Raw genomic sequence first — 13,731 nt, 5'->3', positions numbered from 1 at the left:
AATTTAGGCCCTTGTTTTTTGCAAACAACAGAAATGTTTGATTGTTCTATTGGGCCATACAAACCCATCATTTCACATTTTTCTTCCACCAACTCCTCCTCAAAACTCATTTTATGGGTATTATTTTCCTGAAAAATTCTGTATTTTCTAAAGAAACATACACGCCATCTGGACTTCAAACAGCATGGGAGAGAGTGAGATTCTCATGAGGTCTTTCTTCTGGGCCGTGATGGACTAAATAATGATGCTGTCAAAGTTTCAAAGAGCTTCATTCCCAAGTAAGTGATTAAGACGAGTCAAATGAAGAGGGTGATGACAGACTGAGTCAAAGCTGAGTGGATGTCTGATGAGGAGAACAAGGCAGACAGCTAGACCAATATACACAATGATTGTCTCAGTCCTTGTACATTGTCATTTACCAAGTGATCAGTCCCTGAGATCTGGTATCATCAAGTGGGTCTCGTCTTGTCTCTCACTGGTTTCCAATAGCGGATGAGTGTCCCACTGAGCTGACATGTCAGCATGTTTGTTTGATTGTTTGTGTGATTCTTTGCATCATTTGATCACATCTTCCCACGCACATTTGAGAATTTGAAGTAGGCCCAGTTGATTTTTTTTTCTTTAAGTCTGAAGGGATGATCATACGCTGACACATAGAGAAATCAGTGATGCTCTGTGTTGTGTTGAGTATTACAGCATGTTCTTTTGACGTCAAGCCATTTAATATGTGCATACCATCACATCACAGGTGGAGTTTTATCTGGCTGAAAACAGCAATTAAGCATTCATTACAACACTCACTTTCCTTTGCTTCAACCCACTTCAGTATCATACATACACATAGTGCAATGTATATATATTGTATAAATTAAGGGCTTCATTCTAAAACCCTTTTTTGAGGAAAGAATTGTCAGCTGATATTCATTGTTAAGTATTTAAAAACTCAAATAAATGCATCCTCTAAAACTATTTTGTAATTAAAGGGCTCAGGATAGCAAATCATATCCATAATATTGTTGGGAGCTTTACTTTCATGGCAGCAATTATTCTGTCATTTTCCAAATGGTTAATCTCTCATTTTGGAAAGGAACTCCTCATATTCACTGTATATACCTTATGCAGTGTATATTTCCATACACTAAACCTACAGCTAGTGGATAGTAGTTTAGAAGCCACTCTTCTTCATTGTCATCTTTCATTTCAGTTGAATAGGATACAGTTCTATATTTGCATTATCTTTCTCTCTCTCTCTCTCTCTCTCTCTCTCTCTCTCTCTCTCTCTCTCTCTCTCTCTCTCTCTCTCCACAGTCACACATTTGCTCTGTGATTTTATCAATCTCCCCATCCCTTTCCGCCCTCTATTCTCTCTTTCTCCCAAAGTCTTTTTTTATCTTTTGAGCTGACACAGTTTGACCCAATATCGTCCACTTGACACTCTCTCATTGTTACCAAGAGCTGCTTCATTACCAAGCCCCACATCAGCATGCTAACATGCACTCTGTTGAAGTAGCTGTGCTCATTTACTTCCACCCAAAAAAAAAGGCAGCATGCTCTTTTGGCCTCACAAGTTTCTGAAGTGTCACTGCCAATGACTCTGTTCTGGAAGATTACACACTAACTTATTAAAAGATTTTTGGAAGACAGATCATCCACACTTGTTGAAGAGAGAATTATACATTAAAGACTCTTCAGGGCTCACATCTAATAGCTGCCTGCCCTTGAAGGCACAAGCGGAGCAGTGAGACTGGTAATGTTGAGAGACAGGTGAGCGGGACAGAGAGATGGAGCATCGCATGTGTTCGCGTTTGCCTCGCTATACAAAAGGCCAGCTGTTTTCCAGCAGTCTAGCTCCCCCTACTGGCCATTCTTGTCAGACTATTTACTTTATTAACGCTTAATTGGTTGAACTTAATTTGCTGGGGAAGTGTCAGTCATTCATCACCCCACTTCTCTGGCCTATCAGTGCACTCAATGTTCGGGACTTTGGACTTTAGCTAATTTGTTAGTCATTTTCTGTTCAGTCTGCTCTCCATCTTCAGGAGTGGATATACTGTATGTCCACTGGCTTGTGATTTGATGGAGTTTGATGTTGTGTGCATGCAACTAAATGTAAGTTAAAACTGTTGAGTATGTTTCTAAGAATGTCTTATGTTCTGTTTATCCCTTTGGCATTGAATATATGCTCTTGAAGAACATACTATGTAGAGGCTAATTAGCATAGCATGTTAGCATTAGCGATTAGCCTTAGCAATTAGTCTCTTTTGACCTTGACATTTCTGCCATGTAATTAATTTAGTTAAATTTGGCCAGTTAGCCATTAGCCTAGCCATTAGCCTTATTAGCGTTGTGCCAAAACTACATGGATGTACTCATTGTGCTTTTTTTCTCTCTGTTAGAACCACACATACATCTTGAACTCATCTTTGGATAATCAAAAGTGGTTGCCATTTGTATTATTTGGTTGGATTTATCTGGAATAAATCTTTACGTGATTGGACATGAATAAGTTCTGACCGGACTATCTATTGCTCTTACACACCGGGTTAATGAACAAAGCTGATTATCTCTACTCACTTACATAAATGGTCCTTCGAGCCGGATTGTGTGAGCATGTCCAAGCAACCTGAAGTTCCCCCACAAGATGTAAGGCCTCATCGGCAGACACGCCCGCCCCAGCATTTTGTTGATTATGATGTGGGTTTCCAGGCAAGGCATCATCCACCAACTATACAAGGACACCATTCCGACATGGGAGAACAGTTTGAGGACAATAGAGTAACCTCTACTCCCCGGTTTGCACTTGATTACAGCCTTGGATTCTTTCCCCCTCTAAACGAGATGGACATTGACCGCTCCTCTCAACCAATCTTACAAGCCCTGAGATGCATTCAAGAGGAGAATAGGGAGCTCAGATGTGATATTAGGCAACTAGCTAGCGTGCTACCATCCTCATACCAAGCGTCACTATGTAGCCAGTCATCATCTAGGTCTCGACATAGCAGCGAGGACAGCACCTCACCACCACTGGCAAGAGCTAGTGTGGCCTTACAGCAACAGAGACAACGTGATAACATTGGTGAGCTAACAGAGAGACTAATGAGGTCCGGCAGGTTTTCCAGCCCAGCCCAGCCATCATCGCCATGTCAGAGCCCATCTGAATCATCATATTCTCAGAGGAGGCAGATTCCAAGGGAACGCAGACAATCCCGTTCACCTGAGTATCGCAGTAGATATGCCACCACTCATCAGTTAGAGAGATCAAGTAATTACAGACATGACCGCTCTCCTGACCACCAACACCACTACAGCCATGAGCAGCAACGTCATCAGTCTCAAGATCTACGGCAACACCGCTATAGCCATGAGCAGCAACGTCATCAGTCTCCAGATCTACGGCAACAATGCTACAGCCATGAGCAGCAACGTCATCAGTCTCCAGATCGACATAGACATGATCACAACAGTCAGTCACCAGAGTTCATCTGATCGTAACTCATCTGTTCATCAATGTGATCATTCTCCAGATCGTCACAGACGCCAACACTCCCCTGCTCACAGACGCCAGTACTCCCCTGTTCACCAACTTCAGCACCCGTCTGAGCGATATCATCATCTAAGCTCCCCCGACTCCTACAGACGACGACATAGAGCCTCACCTGAACCACGGAAGCAGTACTCACCTGATCGCCGTAGTCATCACAGAGCTCACGCCTCACATGGTTTGTGCCACCACTCCCCAACTCCACCTAGCACTGAAGCTACTTACCATGGACCTAAGTTGACTATCCCTGACTTCATCACTGAAGACCTGAGGAGTTTGCAAGGTTAAAGGTGGCTCTTGACAATGCGTTGCCTGTGGATGCTATGGAATGCTTTAAATTCCAGATATTGGTGGACCATCTAAAGCTAGAAGATGCATTGCTCATTGCTGATTCTTACTGCCACGGTCGCTACCCTTATAGCGACACCATAGCATCCCTCACTGAGCTATATGGACAGCCTCATCAGCTAGCCCTTCAACACATCGCAACTTTGATGGATGGACCTAACATCAAGAGTGGAGACGCCAAAGCCTTCCGGCGGTTTGCTTTAAGAGTCCGGGCACTGGTAGGCATGCTGGAGAACCTGGGGCATGAGGGCCAGACTGAACTAAACTGTGGGTCGCACATCTCTCGTCTTCTAGCCAAGCTGCCTCACGACCTATGATCCAGCTTCTTGAGGTATGTGAACCCCCGCCGGACACCCATTCCAACCTTATTGAACCTGGCTGATTGGCTTGCGTATGAGGTCAGAGTTCAGGTGGACAGTTCACAGTTCTTGGCAGGAGAGTTGAACAAAGAGCAGACTAGCTCTCGGAAAGAACAGCATAAGGGTAGCAAACCCCACAGACCAATCACCATTCTTCATAGCACAGAACCAGGCAAAGATAAGGTGAAGGACTCCACTACAGTGTTTACAGAAGACAGAACCAAGGAGAAGCCAAAGAAATGCTGCCCATTCTGTGACAGCACACAACATTACATGAATCAGTGTGCAAATTTCAAACTCTTGACCACAGAACAAAGAGAAGTGTGGATTACAGCCAACCCCAAGGTGCAGGAGATGTAGGCGTGGGCACACAGCTGCTCATTGCAAGGACCTGCCAGGGTCGTAAAGCGCAACCTTTCATAGCAGTGTCTTTTCACCGACATTGTGTCCCCAGATGCTGAGCTGTTCAGTCACGTGGAGAAACTTTGGCAACTGGACACACTCCCATACAGAAGTGAGAAGCTGGTTACACGCTCCAAACAGGACCAGGAAGCAGTGAAGATCCTACAGGAGAAAACTGTGAGAGTACCAGTTGACAAAGACCAGCGATATGCCACGCCACTGCTTTGGAAACAGGGTCTTCCTCCTCTGCAGGCCCCTAAAGAGGCTGTAATGGCTCACCTGCGAGGTACAGAGAAGCGCCTGTCCAAAGACCCCAAGAGAGCAGATATGTACAACAATGAGGTTCACAAACTGCTGGATTCAGGTTACGTCCAGAAAGTCACAGCTGAAGATAACAACAAACTATCTAGCTGGTACTTACCACACCACATGGTCCAACATAATGGAAAAGATTGGATAGTGTTTAATTGCTCCTACACCTACCAGGGACAGAGCTTAAACAACCACCTCCTTCCAGGACCATCTCTCGGCGCCACTTTACTGGGAGTAAATGGTAAATGGACTGCATTTATATAGCGCTTTTCTAGTCTACCGACCACTCAAAGCGCTTTACAACAATGCCTACATTCACCCATTCACACATGCATTCATACACCGATGGCAGCAAGCTACCACGCAGGGTGCTGGCGCAACCATCAGGAGCAATTTGGGGTCCTGCTGTGCTTCAGGGAACATGCCGTGGCTATCACCAGTGATATCAAAGGTATGTTCCACCAAGTTCGATTGCTGCCAGAGGATAGGCCGTACCTGCGAATTCCTGTGGTGTGACATGAAGTGTGACAAGCCCCCCAACACATATGAGTGGCAAGTGCTCCCCTTTGGGGTGGCATGCAGTCCTTGCTGTGCAATATTTGCTGTGCAGAAACATGTGATTGATCACAGCCTACCTGGCGAAGACGTTCGGACTGCAGTAGAGCAAAGCTTCTATGTTGACAATTGCCTACAGAGCCTCCTCTCAGTCCACGTTGCAAAGGAGTTTGTAGACAAGTTGAAAGCCTTCTTCGCGGATGGTGGATTTGACCTGCGGTAGTGGGCCAGCAATGCCCCCAATGTCATTGCTCACTTGCCCCTGGAGTCCAGGTCAGAAAGCAGTGAGCTCTGGTTCACTCAACAAGGAGAGGACCCCCAAGAGCGCACCCTTGGACTCCATTGGCATTGCATGTCAGTCACCCTCAGCTACAAGCACGGACAGAGAGAGGACTCAGAACCCACCATGCGCAACATTTATCGGATCCTTGCTCAACAGTATGATCCACTGGGGTTTATTATCCCCTATACCACTCGGGCCAAGGTTATCGTACAGAAGCTCTGGGACCGGAAGAGAGACTGGGACGACCCTCTTCTACCGAGCGATCTACTCCAAACCTGGCAGACATGGGAGAATGTCACCTCCAGACCACAGCCACCGCTTACAGACCCAAATCAGTTCACCACTTTCCAGGAATTGATGGATGCCACAGCACAGGCCTTACACAGGGCGGCCGGCAGGTCTGGTCCTCTGACAGCAGATGACTTTAATGAGGCCAAGCTCACTATCCTGAGGCAGGCACAGGAGGACAGCTTCACAGAGGACCTCATATTACTCAGGTTAGGAAAACCCCCCAGCAGTCGGCTGTTAACGCTGTCACCAGACCAAGTCTGTCAGGTCATTCGAGTTGGTGGCTGCCTGCGTCGTCGTGATGACCTTAGCCACAAGGTCAAGCCCCCTATCGTCCTCAGCCCCACGCATCCTATCACTGCGTTGCTTATCAAGCACTATGATAGTCAGTTTCGACACCCTGGACCAGAAAGAGTGTTCGCCAAAGTGAGAAGAAACTACTGGATCCTAAGAGGCAGAGAAGCTGTTAGCAAGTTTCAACGAAGCTGCTCAGAATGCTGCAAGTGGCGCAAGAAGCTGAACATACCAAAGATGGCAGACTTACCACCGTCCAGTCTACGCCTTTTCCGACCTGCGTTCTATTCCACCAGCACAGACTGTTTTGGGCCCTTCCTGGTCAAAGTGGGTCACAGGAATGAGAAATGCTGGGGCATCCTGTTCAAGTGTCTCACAATGAGAGCAGTCTACATTGATCTCCGTACCAGCATTGACAGTGATAGCTTCCTTATGGCACTCCGTAGGTTCATTGCACGAAGAGGAAAGCCTCATGAACTGTTTTCGGATCAGGGGACCAATTTTAAGGGTCCCCTGATCCGAAATCATCCCCTTAAACTGAGCTTCAGGAAGCCTTTGCAACTCTCCAGCCTTCTCTACATGAAAAGCTGGCCAGACAGCAAATCTGCTTCCACTTCAACCCTCCCAACTCACCACACTTCGGCAGATCATGGGAGAGAGAAATTCGATCAATCAAAGCAGCCCTGAATTCCACTATAGGAGCCCAGACCGTATCCGATGAAGTGTTGAGGACTGTCCTTGTCGAAGTTGAGGGGATCCTCAACTCTAAGCCACTTGGATATGTGTCCTCTGACATAGCAGACCCTGATCCAGTCACACCTAACTGTCTGCTGATGGGGCGGCCGGACTCGTCATTACCTCAAGTAGTTTACCCGGAATCTGAACTACTGAGTCGTAAACGATGGAGACACAGCCAGGTTTTGGCAGACCAGTTTTGGCGCAACTTCATTCGCCACTATCTACCTGCTCTTCAAGCCCGGCAGAAGTGGCACAAGGACACTATGGACCTCACCGTTAGCAGTCTTGTCATGAATCTCTAGGAGATTGTGGACCCACAATCTCCTAGAGCGCTTTGGCCAGTGGGAACTATTACCAAGGTCTTTCCAGGAGCAGATAGCAAAGTCAGGTCAACGGAAGTGAAAACCAACACCGGCACTTACCATAGGCCAGTGGCTCGACTCATCCAGCTGCCTTCCTTTCCTGACGATCCTATAGACATGTAGCTGACCTTTTAAGGACTACAAATGTGTCTCAGCACATTTGGGGGCGGCTGTACAAAAGGCCAGCTGTTTTCCAGCAGTATAGCTCCCCCTACTGGCCATTCTTGTCAGACTATTTAATTCATTAACGCTTAATTGGTTGAACCTCATTTGCTGGGGAAATGTCAGTCATTCATCACCCCACTTCTCTGGCCTATCAGTGCACTCAATGTTCGGGACTTTGGACCTTTGGTATTGAATATATGCTCTTGAAGAACATACTATGTAGAGGCTAATTAGCATAGCATGTTAGCGTTAGCGATTAGCCTTAGCAATTAGTCTCTTTTGACCTTGACATTGGGTAGTTCATTTAGTTAAATTTGGCCAGTTAGCCATTAGCCTAGCCATGAGCCTTATTAGCGTTGTGCCAAAACTACATGGATGTACTCATTGTGCTTTTTTTCTCTCTGTTAGAACCACACATACATCTTGAACTAATCTTTGGATAATCAAAAGTGGTTGCCATTTGTATTATTTGGTTGGAATTTCTCTGGAATACATCTTTACGTGATTGGACATGAATAAGTTCTGACCGGACTATCTATTGCTCTTACACACCGGGTTAATGAACAAAGCTGATTATCTCTACTCCCTTACACTCGCATTTTCTAACCCTGAATGCGCTGTGTGCCACCGTATGTGTGTGACAGCTAGGGCATGTGTGTCCATTTGTGTATGCATGTGTGTCTGTGTGTACACAAGCGGATCTGTCTATGTGTGAGAATGTGTGCCACTGTAGGAGGGAGTATAACACAGAGCCATGGCATCTGGGTGTTTTTGTGACGCTCCTTTGAAGTCTCTGTGATTCTCCCCAGTGCCCGCCAAAAAAGACTTCAGACACTTTCCGTCTGATTGCCTTAACATGGCTCTGTCCTGGGATGCCCGGGCATTTGTGGAGAGGGCGGGGGCAGCAGGCAGACCAGACAGTGCAGACCAAAGGAAGAAATAAACTAAGTAAACCAGGGAAATAATGAGGATGTGCAATAGCTAGAGAATACGTGCAATATAGGTAGGGCTGTGTGAAACACCGCTACATCTAAACACCACCTACACCACACCAGAATGCTTTTTGTTTGATGTTGTGGGAATGATCATATTATATTGATAAAAGCAATGTGTTTGATGTTCTTTATATACTGTGTTACATCACAAATAGGCCGGGACAGTGAGCTCCTGACGTCCAGGTATGACAGGTCCGCATCATATCCTGTATACACTCTCCAGCTTGTAGATAGAGGGTATATTGGAGTAATGCACCTTGTAGTTGCATTAGGAGAAATTATATGGTATAATGGCATTTGAAATGTAAGAAAGAAATGATGTGTCGGCATTTTATTACTTCTTTTATTCATCCCAAAGCTTTGTTTGAGTCAGTTTCAAGCCTTTTTCCCCTCATTTTCCTCCATGAACGATCTTCATCACACTGGCTAAGCGATGAGGCTTTGAGAGAGCAGCAAACATATCTAATCTTTCTGACATTTATTTCCCAAGCTCTTGAGATGTAGCTCCGTTGCCCGCGTCAGACCATCCTATTTCTGGTGTGTTTTAGAGGCCGTGGGGCTGTGGTCATTAGCATTCCAACTATGTAATGCGGACACTCTCTGGCAGCACTATCAAAGGGCTCTTCTAGGCAAAGTCAAGGCTGAGCGGTTCAAAGAGAAAGAGGTCAGGAGAGGGGTCAGTCCATCTCAGCAGCCCCCACACTCTGGCACACACACACGAGAGAGGGAAATGGAGAAATTCGAGCATACGTTTGCAAAACTTTCTCACATTTAAACTCTTAGTAAAACTAACAGAGGCATCCCTTCACACACAGATGCACACTCTCTCTCTTTCATTATCTCTCTCTCTATCAGTCTAGCTCCTATCTCCCTCCCTGTCATATATATCAATATATATTGATATCTCCCAATCCCCCTCTGATAACTCTTTCTCCGCTGAAAATGAAAATCTCCCATCCTATTACATATGTCCTTGCTTCCTTTCTTTGTGTCTTCATCTCTGTGTCGCTCCATCTCTCTCATTTCTCCCTCTCTCTCTCGCTCTCTCTCCCCATTGAAAAGGAGCCATGGCTGCAGTGCCCAACTGCCTCCTAAGCCACTGACCTTTGATTTGTGTTAATTTCTCTCATTAAGGCGGGCCGGGCTGACCTTGGTGGAATGCACCTACTTTGATGTGGGCCTGCCCACCAGCTAGCCCAGGCCTGCATGACTCACCCACTAGAGGGCTGACTGCCTGCTAGCAAAGCACTAGTTTCCTCTCCTACTGAGGACTGAATGGACTAGGCAGGGCCAGGCCAGGACAGTTGGCGTCCTGGGGTTTCTATGGTATGAAGTGGGATTCTCCCCTCGCACCCGCATTAAGTCATTATTAGGGAGGGGTGGTGATGGGTTCCTGGAACAAAATAAATGTCTCATCATGGCTACTGAAAAATGCCTCTGTCTCTGCCTCCATATTTTGAAACTTTTCTGTTTTTGTTTGTTTGTGAAAGCAGATGTAGTTCTTTGCGTGTTGTACGCTACTAGGCCGTGTCATTAAAGTACCCAAGAGAGCTGCAAAAAAATTTAGTTCACATTCGAGAGCTATAACTTCAATACCCACTGTGTACTCCTCACTGCATATTGTCAAAACTTTGCTTACTGTAAGTAATGTCTGAATTTTGGGGCCTGGGGTCAGCATGGACATTCTCTAAACAGTAGAAAATGTCTCATGACCCTGGGACCCAGCCAAGCCAATGATAATGCATTGTTCAGTGTCAAATGTATGGATATCAATGGGAATATTTCACAAGAAAAACAAAACACTACCTCACCTTACAACCAAGGTGCTTGAATTGGTAACAAGTAGAATGGAAAAACAAAATCAGCTGCTCTTTGAGGCCGATGGATGTTCTAAAAAATCATGTTTATTAAATAAAAACCAACACATTTTGGCAGAAAGCCTTCATAAGGGTTACATGACAAAGAGATAATGGATCTTAAATACTTTTACAAAATAGCCACTTCAGTAAAAATGGCCATCTTAGTGGACTTGGATCAAAAAAATAGGTCACATGTCAAAGGTCAATGTAAGGGAGTCAGCACTGAAGCTTTAAACTTATTACATACAAGGCCACACAAAATAAAACAATACCATACATCCAAGAGTAACACGAAATGTGTTGTTTTTTTATGTACCAATAAACTTTTTCAGAACATCCGTTGGCCTGAATTTGTCATATCAAATAATCTCAATACCAGAAAAGTTTATATTGCATGTCACTCTCCTTTACCCACACACTTCTCTCTCCATATCTCTTTCCAGACCATTTCAGACTTGGAAGACCAAGTGGCAGGCCTTCGTGAGGAGCTCCAGGCGGCCCACGCCCAGCGGAAGCAGCAGCTGACTGAGGTGGCACTGCTCCGGGAGGAGGAGAAGCAAAAGGCCGCCCAGGACCATGAGGCGTCCCTGGCCCGGCTGCGCACCGAGATGGAGCGCATACGCAGCGACCTGGAGAGAAGCCGCCAGCAGGAGAAGGAGGCCGCTCAGGACAAGGTGGGTGAAGGGATGGAGGGCTGGGTAGAGGGAATAGACCAGAGTGGGATGGCATGCTTGTCAGAGTTTCCAAAAAGGATGTTTTTTACAGAAACGGTGGATTGTCATCATTCCCTATTGCCCTCAAAAGAGTCATTCAAAATATGCAAATTATTCACTGGTTGCACATCACTTCTACACAAGCAAATAGAGAAAGTGGAGACTATGCATGTGAATATGCAGTGGAGAATATGCCCAATCCCCATGTGGATTAACCTGGGACTACCTAGTTAAATTAAGGCTACATAAAAAAAAAATCACACAAATCCTTCACTCCTACAGCATAAAGAGATACTGTAACATCCATGTCCCCAATTGCCATGGAGGCTAAAAATGGTTTTGTTGTTACCATCTGTTGTCAGGGAGCAGCAGTCAGAGCAGCAGTGTGGCCTCTGTTGTTGCATCTATAGGAGAAACAATGGGTTTGGAAGGAAAAGATAGGTGGAGGGAGAGAGAAGGCTGTGTTAAGGAGCTGCATACAGGAGAGGTTGTTGGTCGAGGGCAGGTGGGAGGCAAGGGAGGCCTAGGTGAAGGTGGAGGGTGGGGTGAGTTAGGATACAGAGTGCAAAGACAGATGGGAGTTAGATCTAGGTGATTTGTTTCAGCAGTATGGTTGTTCCCACAATCAAGCCTCTTTTAGTCTGCTGTATGTATGGCCTGTCTCCTCTCTCTCTCTCTCTCTTTCACACACACACCCATTTGTCAGAGAACTTGGCCTCTGTGTGTGGATGGTGCTTTCTTTATCAAGCACTCGTTTTTCATGAGTGGTGACAGTGAGAACAGATTTTCTGGCAACCTGGTTGTGTGTGTGTGTGTGTGTGTGTGTGTGTGTGTGTGTGTGTGTGTACGGGTTAGGGTCTTGTCAGGGATGGAGGCCAGCCTGGGTTTGGCACTGTAGCAGAAGTTTGTGGTTTGGCTGCAGCCTGTCCCTGATGTGTGAGTCCATCATTCCTTAACTCACACTGCAACACATACATGCGCACATGCGCATACACACACGCGCACATACTGCTGTAATAAGCTGAGAGACCTAGATAGGGATAATATTACCATTGACCTTTTATTAACCAGAAACCAGCATGTTCAAGTTCAAGAGTTTTATCCCCCCAATGGGAAAAGAAAAGAAAATCGGTTTACAGTAAGACATGCAACACAAAGCATAATCACAATAACAAAAAGATAAAATACAGAAACATACATGACACATTAAAGGAAACAATGGAAAGAGCAGTAGATTAAATGACCATGGAGTGTGTGTGTGTGTGTGTGTGTGTGTGTGTGTGTGTGTGTGTGTGTGTGTGTGTGGCGGGGTGGAGAGTGTATCTTACAGTTAAGCAAGTTTATATCAAGTGGGATAAATGAGAACTTCAGTCTTTTTGATTGAGTCTGTGGTTGCCTGAATTGACGACCTGAAGGAAGTGTCTTAAATTCTCCCCACAAAGTGAGATTAGGGCAGTCTATGAAGCTCCAAGTCTTACATATGGCCTGCCTTGTCTTGTCTAAATTGAAATGAGCTAGAAATTTGTTGGCTAAAATATTGTATGAGGCTGTATTGTAACAAAAACAGAATAAAAATCAACAAATGAAAAGTTGTTTGAGTTGTTTCAAAATGCTATGTATCCATTTTGGAAAATCATTATCTGAAGTTCATCATCTCTATAATGGAGAGCAATCATCAGTCTGCAGGTTTTCATTCCAACTAAAGACAACACCCGCTGATTTCACTGATTAGCACATCTTCAACCAGAGAGGAGGAACTAATCAATAAAATCACCTGGTGTAGTGTTTGGTTGGAATGGAAACCTGCATGCTCTTGGCACTCCGTGGCACGTTTGCCTATCACTGACATAGAGGATCCAATCTGTAACAGTATTATTTGTTTACAAAGGGCTTTAGTTGCCTCCTAGAGAGTTACATAATTTGCTTCATTCTTTTGCTATGAGTCATTTTGTAAGTCACTTGTCACGTTTTTCAAATTAAATGGAAATCTCATTTCTAAATTAACTTAAAACAAGTGTGCTAGCGCTTTTTAGGTGTTCAGGGGGTGCGTGTTATTGACACAGCATCAGTAAATATACACATGCTCACACGTCCAAACTCTACGCCATCTAGCGTCTCATTGGGGCTAATCCTGTGCGTACGTCCTCACAGAAGCACCTGCAGACTCCGCCAGAGCTGACGAACACACAGAGCTCAGTCTTATTGAGGTGTTCCGTCCTGAGCACCAAATAAAAGCCCGGCATGTATTCTTTGACCTTCCAGTTGCTCAGACAGAAAAGTTGAGTAGGGTCACAGTGTTCACAGCATCTACAGCAACCGAGCATTACTGGTCTTTTTTTCTTGATATGCAAAAAATGTTTCGGTTTTATCAACTATAAATCTTGATCAAAGCTGTTATAGTCTGTATCTCTTGAGTACCTCTCTTTTTAAGATATAGCAGCATTCAACAGGTAGGAGAAACTTGTGTGTCCTGTTGGTCAATTATAAGCTGATATGTTTTTAACTTTCAGCCATTCT

The 13,731-nt window shown here is 45.2% G+C and overlaps 1 protein-coding gene across 2 annotated transcripts in view; it reads left to right on the top strand.

Annotated features, from left to right (window-relative positions):
- The window catches only part of cep112 (centrosomal protein 112), a 115,702-nt gene that overhangs the window by 65,039 nt on the left and 36,932 nt on the right, over positions 1–13,731 (top strand). For both annotated transcript variants that reach the window (XM_078284740.1, XM_071910451.2), the window contains exon 21: positions 10,945–11,175. In XM_078284740.1, coding sequence (XP_078140866.1) covers positions 10,945–11,175 — 231 coding nt within the window. The remainder of the gene's footprint in view (positions 1–10,944; positions 11,176–13,731) is intronic.

Source organism: Centroberyx gerrardi, chromosome 7 (assembly GCF_048128805.1).
Source record: "Centroberyx gerrardi isolate f3 chromosome 7, fCenGer3.hap1.cur.20231027, whole genome shotgun sequence".
Lineage (NCBI taxonomy): Eukaryota > Metazoa > Chordata > Actinopteri > Beryciformes > Berycidae > Centroberyx > Centroberyx gerrardi.
The sequence above is the reverse complement of the archived record's forward strand: the minus strand, read 5'-3'. Positions and strand labels throughout refer to the sequence as shown.